This window comes from Melozone crissalis, unplaced genomic scaffold (genome assembly GCF_028551555.1).
Source record: "Melozone crissalis strain CALT ecotype California unplaced genomic scaffold, PUWL_Pcris_2 ptg000005l_1, whole genome shotgun sequence".
Classification (NCBI taxonomy): domain Eukaryota; kingdom Metazoa; phylum Chordata; class Aves; order Passeriformes; family Passerellidae; genus Melozone; species Melozone crissalis.
Window position 1 is genome coordinate 53,224,193 of NW_026535783.1, and position 16,861 is coordinate 53,241,053.

At 41.6% G+C, this 16,861-nt stretch overlaps 1 protein-coding gene across 1 annotated transcript in view; it reads left to right on the plus strand.

Annotated features, from left to right (window-relative positions):
- The window catches only part of THBS4 (thrombospondin 4), a 35,140-nt gene that overhangs the window by 12,193 nt on the left and 6,086 nt on the right, over nt 1-16,861 (plus strand). The window contains exons 6-16 of the mRNA XM_054283599.1: nt 908-1,080; nt 4,184-4,321; nt 4,918-4,995; nt 8,238-8,390; nt 9,732-9,836; nt 10,056-10,163; nt 11,608-11,767; nt 12,460-12,578; nt 13,441-13,493; nt 15,659-15,852; nt 16,142-16,320. Of these exons, the coding sequence (XP_054139574.1) occupies nt 908-1,080; nt 4,184-4,321; nt 4,918-4,995; nt 8,238-8,390; nt 9,732-9,836; nt 10,056-10,163; nt 11,608-11,767; nt 12,460-12,578; nt 13,441-13,493; nt 15,659-15,852; nt 16,142-16,320 (1,460 nt within the window). The remainder of the gene's footprint in view (nt 1-907; nt 1,081-4,183; nt 4,322-4,917; nt 4,996-8,237; nt 8,391-9,731; nt 9,837-10,055; nt 10,164-11,607; nt 11,768-12,459; nt 12,579-13,440; nt 13,494-15,658; nt 15,853-16,141; nt 16,321-16,861) is intronic.

Below are 16,861 nucleotides of genomic sequence, written 5' to 3' on the forward strand. Positions count from 1 at the left end.
CTGATTCTGAGTAATCAGTCACTGGTTAACAGCAGTAAGACCCAAAAGGTGGTCTTCAGCTTTTCTCTAAATGAAAAAGTGCATACTTTCTAAATGCTACTGTGTGGCCCTCCTGCATCACATACAACTGACAATTAGTACAGAAGAGCAGTCAGTATAAAGACCAATACACTCCCTTACTGTGTGAGATGGAAGGTCTTAAACTCATCAGGCCTTTTAGCTGATTTATTCTCTCGTCTGTCAGCCTCATCAAAACTCAAGTTAAGCTCTAGGCAGGGTAACCTTTATATGTAAGTGCCAAAGGAAAAGTCAAATTCCTACATGCACTTGTACCAAGGTTCTGTACCTGCCAGGGTCTCAGAAGGACCTGTCTTTGGCTAGTCTCTGTGCACCTAAGCCTGTGTACTTGCATAGTCCTGCTGTGTTTGTGGGCTGCCTGCTGCTCCTTCTTTATTCTTATTTGTAGACTGTCAGAGATACTGTTGTGAATCCAGAACATTGTTTTTCTTACGGAGTTGTGGTGTTACTAATTTAGCCAGAGAAATGCTCTATATTTGTACCTTATGCTTGAGTCCCTTGATCTGAGGTCACAGGCTTTCAGAGTTGCCTGCCCTGGCCAGCAGCAGGTCTGTTTTAGGACAGACCTAGAAGGAAGACTCCCATATGTATCCAGGAGAAGCACATGAACCTCATATGAATGAGCCTCAATTTCCCCTTGCTGGGGACACAGTAAGTTCCTGAGCCATTCCTAGGATGGAGTCTTTCAGCCACAGCACAGCTGTTGGCAGCAGCGGCACAGTGCAGGGACATGAAGTGTCTTGGGAATTTCTTCAGAATGCTTGCCAGCTGAGAGCCATGATGAACATTTCTTTCAACCACTGAAACTGTTGTTCTCTCTGCATTAAAGGTTTAGGCACTGTGAGTTTTCCAACTCAGCTTCCTAGGCGCACGAAACCGAAATGTGAAGTTAATTCCTGCTTCAGGGGAGTGAGGTGCGTGGAAACAGCAGAAGGATTTCAGTGTGGGCCCTGCCCTGAAGGACTCACGGGAAATGGAGTTACGTGCTCAGATATTGATGAGGTAAAATAGCTACTTTCACTGAATTAAAAAAAAAAGCTAAAAAGCAACTGTTTCATACATATCAATGGGTTGCTAATACTTTCTGTCTTAAGCATTTACTGACTGCTCGCGCAGTGAATATTAATTCATTCTGATTTGATTTTATATCCCTGTTTTGCTGTTTCTTCAACTTTATGGAGGTTATGTGTGTGAAAACTTGAACCACTCTGGTGAGTTGAGAAGTCACTTAAAGAAGCTTAACGTTTGGGAAAAAACCCAGAATCTAAACCCAACCAAAACACACTTTTGACATTGTCATTTGTGTTTCACAAGAAGATGCTATAGCTTCTGTTATAGGCTGCAGAAGCACTTTTTTTTTTTAATATGGGTTTTGTTTCTTTAAATTTTTGTGCTCCTGAAGCAGCCTTGAAGACCAAAGTCTTTTCTTCAACCCAGACTGGAGTCATGTTTGCATCCTTACCTTAGAAGTCTGTGAAAGAAGATAAACAATCATTGTCATTGTTCCTTTTGCTTCTTTGTGTTTGTTGAAATCTGATCATGTTGATTTAAATCTACTTCTTTTCTTGTGCTATATGTTAGAAATTCAGAGCTTGTTTGTACTGAGGACCGAATTAATAAATCTACAGTATCTTAATTAAAGAAAACCTGTGTTAATTGGAATGTGACACTTACTCAGAACAGTAACAACAAAACGACTTACAGGTTCACTGCATTTTTTTCTGTGGAATGATTTTCACCATTACTCTTTAGTCTTTTCTGTGAAAAAGAACCTGGATGTAGTAGACCAAGGAACGAGCAGAATTAGGTCATAACTGTGGATAACAGTTCTACCAGTGTACCTGTTTAATAATGTAAGACAGCAAAAGCAATTCCATATTTCTCCTTTGTAGCCAACAGGAAATGTGCTTTAACTGCTCTTTTAATTTACTCCCTCCTGTAGACCATCAGGAGAGGATTTGATGTACCTCACACCTGTCTGCAAAAAGCACTGGGGAGAGAAATTGAGTTGAGGGTGGCAGTTTCTTGAGGCATTGGCAATGTCTCTTGTTTTGCCTTACGTGGCATGAACTGTGTCTGCTGCGACAGAAGGCACAGAAAATGGAGGTGAAGCTCTGAAATGTGAATGCAAGTGATGGATCCAAGACAGCTGTGGTACATATTTCATGCTACAGACAGCCATGGTGTGAGACTCAAGCCAGCCTAGGTGGAGCCTGCCAGTATGGATGGGTTTCACCTCCTGAGCTATTTTCAGACTGAGGCAAAGCATGACAATAATCTCCTCCCTGCCATTTTCAGGAGCGACTCTACCCATTACAGCAGTGGTGGAAAAAGAAACAGAGACTGGTTTATGATGGCTTGATATTATAGTGGTTGTCTGTTACCAGTCAGGCTCTGATCACTGGAGATTCATGTACCTTCATCTTCCTGCCACCATTCCACATGACAGACGACCTGCTTTCACATTAGAAACAGCAAGGAATTTTTGTCAAAATCATATCATAAAGTCTTTCTTATTATGAGATCTTTATTTGGACACTGCCTTTAAAATGCCAGCTTGTCAAGAGCAGTTTTGTTCACCAGGAAATACCTGCTTAATCAGCTGGATTTTTACTTAGAGTTGCACAGGGAAAAATAAAGAAGCAATAAATATCAATCATTTTGAATTGTCTTATGAGAGGGATGTGTCATGGTACTTGTTTTCCTGAGTTAGCTGATATGCAGGAAAGTTTTTTTGTTTGCTTGGTTGGTTTTGGTTTTTTTTTAAATTTATTTAAAGCATTTTATGAACGAGCTATTTCTGTACTTCCTGATAATAGGCATTTAAAAAGAAAGTATTGTACAAGTTCTGGCAAAGACAAATACGGAAGATCCCTAAGATCTGCCATCATCTTCCCTGTCGGTGTCAATTTCTCTGTAGTACCGTCCCTAGTTCATTACCATTTTGAAGACATTGCTTTGGTATTCTGGTGCCCATTATCTTGGGAGCTGCAGCTCTGCTCTCTGTGCTGTGTAATTTGGGTGCCCTCTGCTGCCTACAACAAAGAATCCACAGCAAAATAAGGAGACACAAAATGTCTGTCCTCGGTTTGCCATTTTCCTCGTATTACTGACTGATGTACTATTAACAAATCTTTCTGTCAAACACACTTTGATATTAAACATGTCTTTTCTTGCTTCCATGTGTGTGTGTGTTTGGTTACAAGTTGTAGGTCTCTTGTAGGTGTGTATTGTCTGGTTTGGTCTCCCTCCATCTTGCATAAATTTTTCTCTTAGTGATGGAAAGAAGGAAAAAAAGGCATTTTTAAAAACTTTTTTGTATTCTTTTGTGATGTTACTCATTCATTGTTGTCTTTGAGCCCTGTGCAGCAGGATGGCATGTTGATGGTTTTGGTACTTTTATAAACATTACCTAGCAGCTAGTTGGTGATGTTGGAAAGGCAGTAATGTGGGATGTGTTTCCCACATTGGCACCCACAAGACCGGTGAAATCGGTCACAGCTGTTTTGAAAAACTGCATAAAGCAATGAAGTGAATGGTGCCTTCAGGCCAAGGGTGATTTTGTGGACCATGTGATATTTTGGGAGCAGTTCCAAGGATTGTCTGTGGGCCTCCAGTCTAGAAATGTGTGGATGCCACTGACACATTCCTGCTCATCTGGCTTATGTTTGGATTCCTTCCTTGGCTGTGAGATTTGTCCAAATAGAAATGAAGGAAAATGCTGCTGCCACTTCTGTGTGTACAAAACACATTAGAAGGGGTGTTTGGAGGCTTGGAGTTATGTGGCTTTCCTAATATTGTGGTCTTCAGCCTCCAAGGGATCTGAATCTTCCCAGCTAAAAGAAGGATTCAGGATGAGAGTTTAGGACATCTACTACAGGCTGTAACAGAAGGTTGCAAATGAGATTTAAATTACAGAGATAGCTGAAGACTTACTGAGGTCAGAGGTACCTGCAGAGACGGTTTCCTCTCTAGGCCCTCTCTGAACAGAGGACATACAGATGTTGAATGTAGCATTGCCTTTGGTGAGAGGTCTGTACTCACAGTCAAGAGTTTGGATGTTAGTGAAGCACGAACATGTGCTTGGTTCATTTTTTCTTTGCAGTGTCGTTACAACCCTTGCTTCCCTGGTGTGCGATGTGTGAACACTGCTCCAGGTTTCCGCTGTGAGACCTGTCCTCCAGGATACACGGGACAAGCTGTGCAAGGGATAGGACTCAGCTATGCCAAGAGCAATAAGCAGGTGAGTGGTAGCACCTCCATGGCAACCTCCATTGCGAGGTGCTGGTTTTATATTAGCGGTGCATCTGTATTGAATGGTATTTATTTTTCAGTTGTTCCACAATTGCCTTATGCTGTTAGGCAGAGCTCAGAGTGTTTCAGTTAGAGATCTGAATTGTGTTTGCACAGCTTTAATGGGAGTATTAACAATCTAATTCTCTTGACTGGCATAGAGACAAGAAAAAATGTCGTCATCTTTGTAAGTATCTCTGATCAGCCTCAGGGGGTTCTGTAAACTGGCTTTGAACTAGAAAGAAAATTATTAAAAAGGCCTATTTTACGGTAATATTTTTGCATATTTCTGTAAGCACCCTAGAATGGGAACACAGTTTTTGTGTAAACTCTTCTGTATGAACCAGAGCACATCCTAAAGTTGAAATTTTCTGTTTCTTTAGGGCTTGGAAAGTTAGCCTATGGATAATGTCAGTGACATTCTGACAGCAGTTTCAGCAGAGGCTACATCTCTTTTCTAGTCTTAAACTTTGGTGTTGTTTCTTCAGTCTTTGATCTCAATAAATTTACTTAATTTTATTATTTCTGGATTTGGTTTATTGCTAGGTCTGCTTAGATATTGATGAATGTCAGAATGGAGGACATGGACTCTGTGTTCCAAATTCCCATTGCATAAACACTTTGGTAAGCATCTTTTCATTTATGCCTTTAAAAAAATCAATTGTTTTAAAATACCATGAGACTAGGCTTGGATTTATGGGTCTGATGAAAGACCATTTAATAATGCAAATTTTTTTCTTCTTATAAATCAAAGAAGCCTTTTCTCTTTTCCTAGCTAATAATAAAAAAATCAATATTTGATTTGTCATGAACACATTCATCTGAATTGTATCCTTATCACTTTCCCTCAAGAGCAGGAGCTCTTCTCTCCATGCCATCCAGCAATGTGTGTTTATGGGTATGTTGTTGCAAAAAACCTCCTCTGAAAGACTGAACCTTTGCTTGCCTTATCTCCTGCCTCCTGAGAACTCTGGCAACAAGCTGTTCCCCTGGGTGCTCTCTTTATAGGAGTTATGCATAGAATAACAGCTATCCCTCTAAATAAATGGAAACAAAGAGAGCTGCAATTTGTAAAAGGTTAATGCCATATGTATTAAACCCAGGAGTGCAAGTATAGGAGAAGTAAAAATGGTTTGAAAGGTGTTAGGATCCAATAAGAAGAGCATACGTCCACTTTAATGCTATGAAGCAAGCTGGACATAGAATTACATGATCATATATTCATTTATGATAGAAAAGACCCTTAAGGCCAAGTCCAACTCTTAACACAGCACTGACAATCCCGCCACTACAAGTGTTACATCCACACCTATTTTGAACACTTTCAAGAATAGTGAGTCCACCACTCTGCTGGGCAACCTGTTTCAATGCTTGATAATTCTTTGTGAAAATAAATTCTTGCTACTATTCAATCTTAATCTCTGCTGACCTGAGAGGGCCTGAAGATCTGAGGCCATTTCTTCTTGTCTTATCACTTCTTACCTGGGAGAAAAAACCTGAACACTACTCACCCATCTATTGTGTCCATTCTGGTACTTGTGGAGTGATAAGGTCCCCCCCGAGGCTCCTTTTCTCAGGCTAAATACCCCCAGCTCCCTCAGCCTCTCCTCAGAGGACTTGTCCTCCAGACCCTTCACCAGTTTTGTTGCCCTTCTCTGACTCATTCCAGCACTTCAGTATCTTTCTTGTAGTGAAGAACCCAAAACTGAACACAGGATTCCAGGTGTGACCTCAGCAGGGCCCAGCACAGGGGGACAATCCCTGCCCTGGCCCTGCTGGCCACACCATTGCTGATCCAGGCCAGGATGCCATTTCCCTTCTTGGCCACCTGGGCACAGCCTGGCTCATGTTCAGCTGCTGTCACCAGCACCCCCAGGTCCTTTCCAGCCACTCTGCCCCAGCCTGTGGAGCTGCCTTGTGGAACTGCAGTGGTGACTGAACACCTGGATGAGCACTGAACTGGACTGAAGACTGGACTGAACAGCTGGATGTAACTCTGCTCAGCACCACTCTCTGGGCCTGGCTATCCAGACATTTTTCAGCTCATGAATAGTACACCTGTCCAAGCCAACAGCTGCTGCCCTGGGGGATTGCTGTGGGAAATGGTGTCAGAGGCTCATCCACTGAGCAGGTCGCCCTGTTACAGAACAAGCAGGACCCAACTTTCATAAATCTGTGCTGGCTTGGCCTGATTCTCTGGTTGTCCTGGACATGCCACAGGGTTTCTTCATAGCAGGAGAAAGGTTAAAAGTATCCTTCAGGTGTAGGGGTGGGCCTTTCTGCAGCAAGGCATCGTTGAGGCTGCCGTTTGTGTTCAATGTTATTTTTCCTTGAGAATAAGCTTGTTTTGGTAAGGCTGCTTTCACTGTTCAGTGTGTTTGTATCTTTTTTTTAATATCTAGAACATTCACTGTCACATTTTGTATCTTACTGCATGACTAGACATGGAGCTTCTTTGGGAAGCCACTGGGCCCTGTCAGCAGAGGGCAGGCACCAAGTGTCCTGCCGTCTGTCCAAACAAAGCAGTGTGGGGTTCCTAATCCTGTATCCCTTCAGAAACAGTCTGGTCTGGAAATGCCACCTAAGAGGCTATTTTAATGCATACCAGAGCTTGATATAGGACAGAATATACCAAGCAAATTCAGCAGACTCCAGAATATACTACCCTGGCGTCCATTAGGATGAAGTGCATAGGCTGGTGTGTTTTAAATAAGCCATACCATTTGTATCACCCAAGGATTATTTTATTGTTTATTTTCATCTTCATCCTGAAAGTATGCAGACAGAACAGAGTTAAATTTGTAACAAAATTAGGAATGGGGATAAAAGATAATGCCCATCTGAGCAGTAAGTAGATTTCTCTGTAATGGTGGACTATGACAGTCCTGACAGTTCTTCCAACAGACTTTGTACACGAAGAGTGAAGTTGTATGAAGCAGCTCAGTTGCACCAATGGTTGGATGCACATGTTTGTCTGAGATCCGCCCATTTCTGTCCCTTGATATGTCAAAAGATAATCATTCTCCACAAGACAAAAAGATTGTGCTCAATTAACTTTTATGTCTTAAGTTACAGATCTACAGGAATGTGAGACAAGAATGGTTTGGATGCCTAAAGAAGATCTCGCTTTATCTGCATTTATCTGTTTATATCTCATATGGGGATTAACTCACCACATAATGAGATTCCTTGGCTTAGCTCCTTTGTGTCTGTTAATACAAGAGAGTAATACATATGAAATACATATGCATGTGTCATGGTAAACCATAGCAAAAACTTACATGGATGTTCTTGTTGCAGTGTAAATGAGGATCGCTGTGTCTTCAGATACAGAATTCTTTTCTGAAGAAGAAGATTTGGATCTTAAATTGGCTTAAAAACATTTTAGCTTAAAAATAAAACTGGACAAAGATATGATGAACTTTCTTATCTCTCTTTGATTAAAATTTGGCCCCAGTTGATAGACTGATAGGTGTGCTTTACAGTGAAATAAGATCATCCCCTGATGATTAATCAGCTGATGCTTCAAGTTTTGCACAAAGTTTCACTTGGAAGAAGTGCAGGGTGATGCTGGCAATGACAAGGCATCATGAAGAAGCTTTTGCTGCTACATTACTTTTCTCTGGCTTAACAAAACACTGGTCTAAACAGACAAGAGTTGAGTGTGTTTTCCAGCATGCACTCTGGGAGCCAAATATCATTTTCCTGTAGAAAATTAAGTTTGTTTACAGTACAAGAGGCCTCAATGGATGAAAAAGTACACTTGCACAGCATAAACAGTATGACTTGAATCTTGCTCTTGTGCTTGCTTTAAAAAGGAAAAAAGTACAATTAAAAGGCTGGCTAATGGCTTCTTGTTCTTATAGGGGTCTTACCACTGTGGCCAGTGCAAACCAGGATATACAGGGGACCAAACCAGGGGATGCCAGGCTGAACGGAGCTGTAGGAATCGAGCCCTCAATCCATGCAGCATCCATGCCCGTTGTATTGAGGAGAGGAGAGGAGAGGTGACATGTATTGTGAGTTCATTAATTCATGCATTTTTACAGTGAAATCCAACCATTTTTAGGCTGGAAATGAGAACGGCTTTGTGGTCATTTTATACAGTTGGATGTTTTACTAATTATGGCACACTGGCAAGCTGTGAAAACTGGCTTGCAATTGTTTTGTTCTTGCCACATGTCTGTAAAGCAGGCATATTAATGTATCATATTCACTGTGCCTGTGTAATTAGATCTTTAGGAATCACTTTTGTAGACTTTGTGTAGTCCCCTCAGAAATGACTGTCAAGTGTCACTCTAGAGAAGACATCACAAGGACAAATTCCTCTCCTGGTGCTCAGCTACATAGCTGTGAGTAAGGATCCTCTCTGCATAGCCAACGTGTCTGTATTTGCTTGCTGGTAGAGATGATGTTTTCTAAAGTGAGAGGACAGATTCCAGGCACAGGGAGGCTGTACGAGGCTGACCAGCCAAGGGGGCAGAGGAGCACAAGTAGCTTATGAACTTCCACTGTAAAGAATATACTGAAGTATATTATTTAGTTTTTCCATCTTGCAGCGTAAAGCAAGAGACTAATCCTGTGTCCTAAATTTGGGTACAGAGCATGCTTTTGCTGGCACTTGCTTTGGTCTCATTTTTAAGTGCATCTGTTTCAAAGATAAGTAATAGGATATTTTAAGTCCATGCTGTAATGGGAAGATGCCTAGATACTTGTAGTGGGCAAGTCCTGGTTTTAAGGGAAGGTCAGATTTTGACATGCAATTCTTAGCATACGTCTTCAACACAAATGATGTGTTGGTTTGAAACAGCAATAATTTAAAATTGGCTAGGAGAAACTTGTGTGCAGATGCATTTGTTTAGCAGCATGCAAACTTAGTAATTGCCAATAGAGTTTTCTCTTAAAACTTCCTCTAGTTGCAGATGTGTACTTGAGGTAGTGAACAAAACAGTCATCTCATCTAACCATGTGTCCCGTGCCCAGATGCTAGGTGCAGACTCTATCTAGTTGCTCTTTTCTTTTACTCAACCTGCCAGCGAGGAGCCAAAATTAATTCCTGGCCAGTGTCTATAAGAAATCTTACAGACAGCTCCCACTGAAATCATTAGGTGCGACAGGCACACATTCCAGTTAATATCAAATTGTAGCTCTTTCTGGCAATGTCTGGATACACTGTAGCATCTCTCAATGTGGAAAGAAAACCTTTGTTTCAAAGGTTTCTGTATCTCATTGTACTTCAGTGTCTGGCAATGACTTCGATATACTGCTGCTTTCAAGACTGGTGTGAGTTTTCCTTTTTGAATATTTCTACAGTGACTCATTAACCTTTTGATAGTACTGCTATGATGTTTTATTGATAGTGTGGCATTGGCTGGGCTGGTGATGGTTATATTTGTGGAAAAGATGTTGACATTGATGGCTACCCTAATGAAGAACTCTCATGCTCTGCTGAAAACTGCAGAAAGGTAAGAAATGCTTTCTTAATTCTGTAATAATTCAGAGCATGAAAGGATAAAGAGGAAGACTAAAAGAAATATGACTCAGTGTATTCATCTTTTATTCAGGTGACTGAATTCTATTTAATTTGATGATTAATTTTTAATAATTAATAATAGAAAAAATTCAAATTATGAAGACATCCAGTTTACCTCTAGAACATCAGACTTGTCTCCTTTTCTGTCTAGGACAATTGCAGATTTGTCCCAAACTCTGGACAAGAAGATGCTGATGGTGATGGGATTGGAGATGCCTGTGATGACGATGCAGATGGAGATGGCATTCCCAATGAGCAGGTGCTGTGTATAGATCAGGATGCAGGGGTCTGTGCCAACAGAAGGATTTCCCACTGCTGCAGTGGGAAGTGACTCTGAAATCTGACTCACTACTGTTTGCCAGAGATTTTACATACCCGTCACTGTCAGTGGCCCCTTAAATTCTTTTATATAATGCTCATTCTTATAAGATTTAAACCACACAGCCTTAAATCCCACATTTGTATCCTCTGTTACTACCTTTTGTCATTTAATTATAGAGCTTTTTGTATAGAGCTTGTGTCTTTCTGTCACAGTCTCCCACAACATGACTTCAGGAACATTCTTGCATTAACATCTTTCTATTTAAAGAGCAGGTTGACCTGACAACACATTTCATCAGGGATCCAAAACCCACATAAATGAATGTGTGTCTTGCCAATAACTTGAAAAGCTTTGGATCGTGTCCGCAAAGCAGAAGAGGTTTCCACGTGGGTACACTCAGCAGAATATATTAGAGGACACATCAGATTGGAAAAGCTGTTTTGTTTTCACCCTGTATTCTTACAAGCCAACCGTTGTTCTATATTGAGATCATTGACTGATACTGCTTAATGTGCTCCCAAGCCAACAAGAATGTGTTATCCAGAGTACAAATGTCCACCTGGAACTAGGGCACACCAGCAGTCATAGAGGGTCTGGGACAGACTAGCAGTCACAGAGGGTCTTTCTCAGGCTGTTTTGCCACAGAGTTCCATGCTAAATTCTGCTAGTTTAAATCAACTAGTTTTATTAATGTTTTAAAACGAAAAAATTAAATCCTCGTACAACTGTAAGTCTATTTGCAGGTTCAGCACCTTCATAATAAAGTAATTCCTATATTGTTTCTATTAGTCTTTTCTATGGGCAATGGGGATGAGGTCATGTATGTGCTGGATAGGTGTAGAAATTTTATACCACTTTGACATAAAGTTTTCTCCGTATAACTCCTGGTGGACTTTAAAGTCAATAGCAACTTTCTTGAAACAAGCCCACCAAAACCAAACAAAAACTGATGCCTTTTTGCATCAAGAAGTTCTTTCCCCATTTTCCAGCTAGTCTGTACCAGAAGGGGGCAATGGCCTTTCACTGAGAGCATCTGCAAAGCTTGTCAGAGTCTCTGAACTGCAGCTTTTGAGAAGGACCACGCGAAAAAACTCAGGTTCCTCACCATGCACCCATGCAAAATGAGAATCAGAAATCAAGTTATAAGTAAAACATTATGGTGCTGGGTGTTTGTCATTAGGGTTCCCACAGTGTGGTTCAAAGCAGAGCTTTGAGGGAGCAAGTGAAATCTGATCCAGAGCTAATATTGACATAAAATGTCAAAACTGCTCACACTTTTTTTTTTCAGAAGTAGAAATAAATACAAGAGTTTTATTAATCAACTGAAGTAGAAATTAAAGATTCATGGCCGGACTGAAGTCTGATTCTGTGTCTTTTGCAGGATAACTGCGTCTTGGTTCCTAATGTTAACCAGAGAAACAGTGACCAAGATATCTTCGGAGATGCTTGTGACAACTGCCGTAATGTCCTGAATAATGACCAGAGGGACACAGATGGTGATGGGAAAGGAGATGCATGTGATGATGACATGGATGGAGATGGTTGGTGATTTTTTACTTTCAGCTTCTCTGATATCATTCAGATTTTCCCAGAGTGTGCTGCACGTTAGGAGATTTCATGTTACCAGCTGTAACACAGTCTTTCTTCATGAAACTTTTGGCTTTAATCCTTTTAATTTAGTTAATACATATCTTAGCCTGCATTGGAAGCACTGTACACTGTAACAGAGAAGCCAAGCCATGTTTCATATAGAAGTTAAGGTTGTTGATCATTCAGCATTTCATTAAAGGTACAGACTTTCCAGGGCGTCCAGTGACTGCCAGTCACTGGTACCCAGAGCTACATAACATACTATTTTCATTGCTGTAGGAGGCTTGAAAGAAGTGAAAAACTCACACCTCTTCAAATATAATTTAAAAAGTGGAATGTCCCGTCCTGCAAGTTGTGATACAGGAACAGGATAAGAATTAATTGTGTGTAATTAAAGGGTGTGATGGGGTGGACAGCTGTGCTTTAGTGAGATGTTCCTAACTACTACTAAATGAGTGATGCACACATAAGGAAGATTAACTTATGTGCAGACTTATAATTTCATTGTAGGAATTACATATTTTTAAAAAATTGCATTTCATTAAGTAGTTGCTCAAAAGTGTCTTTACTATTTTAATGTTTATATTGTCCAGTGTGGACAAATATGGAAATTGTCTCTAACACACAATCCGCTTTACTCTAGGTGTTAAGAACCTTTTGGATAATTGTCAGAGGATCCCCAATGAAGACCAGGAGGACACAGATAATGACGGTGTTGGTGATGCCTGTGACAGCTGCCCTACAATCAGCAACCCAAGCCAGGTTAGCAGGCAGAAGGAAACACTATTCTTGTTTAGGGACAAGGACTGCTGAGGCCTAAAAAGGTGCAAGAGAATGAAGCAACCCATGCAGCCATAGTGTTTGTATTTTAATAATAAAGTGTATTTCTTGGATAATATAATATATAGTATATATTTAGGTATTCAGGAGAGTTTTACAGACCTGCTGACTCTCCTGATGTGACAAGGGGGAGCCAGCAGTTGTACTCTCACCGTTTGGGATGTTGTTAGGACCTCTGTCCAGCATGTATCTTCTACTCTCATGCTCTGAAATGGGCTCCAGTCCCACAGAGTTCAGTGTCAGACTCCACACAGGGCTGTGATTTAGTTATCCTTGATATTTCTTTAATCAAGACAAAAATCCTGGTGTCCTTATTTACCAAAACTTTCTCCTAGTGCTCCTAGGTGAGAAATCACTGTAACTTTTCATGGGTAGGAATTCTGATTTCACCCCCTGTGACTAAAGAAAAATGTTGGAAACCATAGAGAAACATAGTAGATTTTTAAAGATGGTTAAGATATAAACCTTGGCTAGAAATGAGAATTACTTCTTCTCAGTAGCAGAGGAATCTTGCTTGAGCTCTTCAATTAAGTTTAACTGTGTTTATTCACTGTCTTTTTTCTTTAATAAAACTGAATTTTTGGTTAGATGCATGATGCAAGAGAGAAAATACATTCTGGATGATGCAAGAGAGAAAATGCATGATGGATGATGCAAGAGAGAAAATGCATGTCTTTTCATGCATTTACTTTAGTTGTATTTGATTTGGTTGTGTTTTGATTTAATTGTGCAAATAGATGCTTTTGACAGCTGATACTGGAACTTTCTCTGTTCTCTCTTGCAGTCGGACGTCGACAATGACCTGGTTGGAGATTCCTGTGATACCAATCAGGACAGGTATGGTGTGAGGGAGGCTAGTCCTGAGCTGAAGCAAGCTGCTGATCTGGAGAGCTGTAATCCCTCAGGCTAGCCTGGATTTAATTGCTGAGAGATGTTATTTCAAGAACAGTGTTAGTATTTATTAGCCTTGTTTGTTCCCTTTCCTGTGGTAGTACACTTAGAGTGCCTTCACCCTTATAGCCATTCACAGGCTTCCTCTGAGTTCTGTGGAAGTGATGTTCAAGCAGTTCTCTGGCTGTAAAACCCAGAACACTGCTCAGAGCTTCTTAGTGAGAAATTGTCTCTCCATTTTTGCTTTGTTTTTCATTCATCTTTTATTTCTCTGCTTCCTTAGCAGAAATTTCACAGTTAAGGGCTCTGTTTATTTCCTTAAGAACCTAGTGTTGCAGAAACAAAATTCTGTTATCAAGTGTAAAACACTCGCAGAGCAGCCCCTTTGCTTTAGCACAGCAAGACTGGCAAGGATCCTCTGTCTATGGCATTCATATGCCTTGGGCATTCACAGGAGCACATCCCATGACAAATTGCATCACTTCTCTGGAAGCAGCTTCTGCATAACCACCTTAAGGGATGGCAGGTTCTCCCATGTGCACCTTACCTACAGCAAGAGGCAAGGAAAATGATAAATCCTGTGCTGTCACAGGATTTCATGAGCCACAGACAGCTGCCCCAGGGCCATTGGTGGGTGCTACTGTCTGTGAAGGGACCTGCAGGGATCCCTGTGTAGGGATCATTCCCAGTCTTGGGCCAGTAGCTGCCAAGGCCATCAGCATTTTACTCTTAAGTTGATATGTCTTTGTTCTTTTTCCTGTTTTAAAAAAATGCTTTACCGCCCCCATAAACTTCACTAATGTGTGTGAAGCATTTCCTGTGTGAAACATGCTTAACCTTGCATACACATGGATGGTGCTTATTGCATTTTATCTCAGTGTTGTGCAAACATTGGTTACTCTGACCTAAAACTAAAGCACATTTTTTAAGCAGGAGAGGTATTTGGGAATATTCCTACCTATAAGCCATAGCATGATTTTAATTTGGCTGGGTGCTTATTGCATTTTATTTCAGTGTTGTGCAAACATTGGTTACTCTGACCTAAAACTAAAGCACATTTTTTAAGCAGGAGAGGTATTTGGGAATATTCCTACCTATAAGCCATAGCATGATTTTAATTTGGCTGCAGGTAATTTCTGCTCCACCTGTGCTAACAAGAAGCAATTAGGGAAAGCATGCCTGCTAATTGCTAGAAAGCAATTTGGTTTTGGTGTGCGTACAAAACACACCATACTTCAAGCAGTTTTTCTTCAGGGATGCATTTAACAGTTGGGATGGAAAAGTTATGTAGCCACCCCATAACTTCTTGAACCCTCTTCGGTAGTCTATGTCCCTGTGCCTTCCCTGTAACCAGCTGATGCAGCCATGGCCTGGAAGGAGCTACAGACTCTTTCCTCTGTTTCTTACTGTATGTCCCCCCCTGCAGGATGCAATAATTTAGTTTAGAAAACACCTTAAAGGCCATTGAGTCCAAGCACTAACATGGCAGTTAGTCCACCACATGACAAGTCCACCAGATGACAAGTCCACCACAAAAAACTTTTTGTGGAGGAGGGTGAGAACAGTGCTTGTATTTAAATAAGTCTGATTTCAGGTGCTCATGTAGAGTCTCTCCTAAAGCTTCATTCACATTTACACCTGTATGTTCATGAGCACCAAGGCACATGTCCACATAAGACAAGAGACACAAGGTGTCCAGCTCTTGCTGTCTCCTGAGTGCCTCTTGATTGGTGACACTGCACTTGTTGGATATGCCTTACACGCCCTTCAGGAGTGGATGTTGACCGGGGTCTTGGGCTCCAGTATGTTTCCCACACCGTGTAAGGCTTATTTTTATTTTCTGTGAGTATTTTTTTAGGTCCTGGCTTGGAGTCTTTTTTAGTTCCTGGCTCCTTTGCTTTCCTGCCGCCTTATCTTATCTGAGTCTCTTTGTTCCTGCTCTCCTTGCAGTTCAGCCACCTGAGCAACAACAGGTTGTGTTGCCCACTGGTCTGCTTCCAGCTCCAGAGCTGCCCCTGGTGTGTTTTCCCCTCAGGCGTCCATGCTGTTCCCTGTGCAGAGGCAGGAGCTGATGCTGGCATACCATTTCTTTTTTGTTTCTGTGCTTGCAGCGACGGTGATGGGCACCAGGACAGCACAGACAACTGCCCTACTGTTATCAACAGCTCCCAGCTGGACACAGATAAGGATGGGCTGGGTGATGAGTGTGATGAGGATGATGATAATGATGGCATTCCTGATCTCTTGCCCCCGGGCCCTGACAACTGCAGGCTGGTCCCCAACCCGGGGCAGGAAGATGATAATGGTAATATGGGCCTTAAGGAGCCACTTTGATTCTCAGGCACTGCATTCATCTCCAGATGAGTGCACCAGCATGCAACACTGTCATTACCAATGCATACATTCATCCCAGGAACAACAGCAGCACTCAGGCTACTGATTTGGCCCTATAGCCAAAACAGAGGCACTCTCTCAGGCACTACAGCCAGCAGGGCTGACACTCTGCCTGCTTCTTGGACACCCTAATCCTGTGGCTGGGGCAGTGTGACTACTTGCTGTACCACAAATCTCCTTTGCTTCTCTTATGCATTCAGGTGATGGAGTTGGTGATGTCTGTGAGTCTGATTTTGACCAGGATACAGTGATTGATCGGATTGATGTGTGCCCTGAGAATGCAGAGATCACCTTGACAGACTTCAGGGCCTATCAGACAGTGGTGTTGGACCCAGAGGGAGATGCACAGATTGATCCCAACTGGGTGGTTCTGAACCAGGTAAAAATACACTTGGTCTTTGTTACCTGTCTGAGAAAGATCATTTGAAAACCGCAACACAATTAGCTCTGTAGTTGCTGGACCTCTGGCAGACGTGAAAAGTGGAAGGTGTTGGTTAGTGGAATATTTTCAGGAGTAATAACAAAGGAATTTTCCTTTTGATAGCCTTCAAGCTATCAAAATTGATGCTCCTAATGCTCCCAGCTACATGCTGGCCAACTTATTCTGGGTGGATTTCACTGCTGCCTGAAGGCAGACGTGTTACCCTGTTGAAATATTTCTGTAACAAACAAGTTTCATTAATCCTTCCATAATTTAAAAGTCTGATGTGCTAAATAACAGAGCATTTCATAGAATGATAGAATGGTTTGGGTTGGAAGAGACCTCAAAGCTCATCACATTCCAACCCCAACCTGCCATGAGCAGGGACACACATCACTTAACCAGGTTTCTGAGAGCTCCAGCCAGCCTTGAACACTTACAGGTTTGGAGCATCTCTGGGCAATGTGTTCCAGTGCCTCACAACCCTGACAATAAAAAT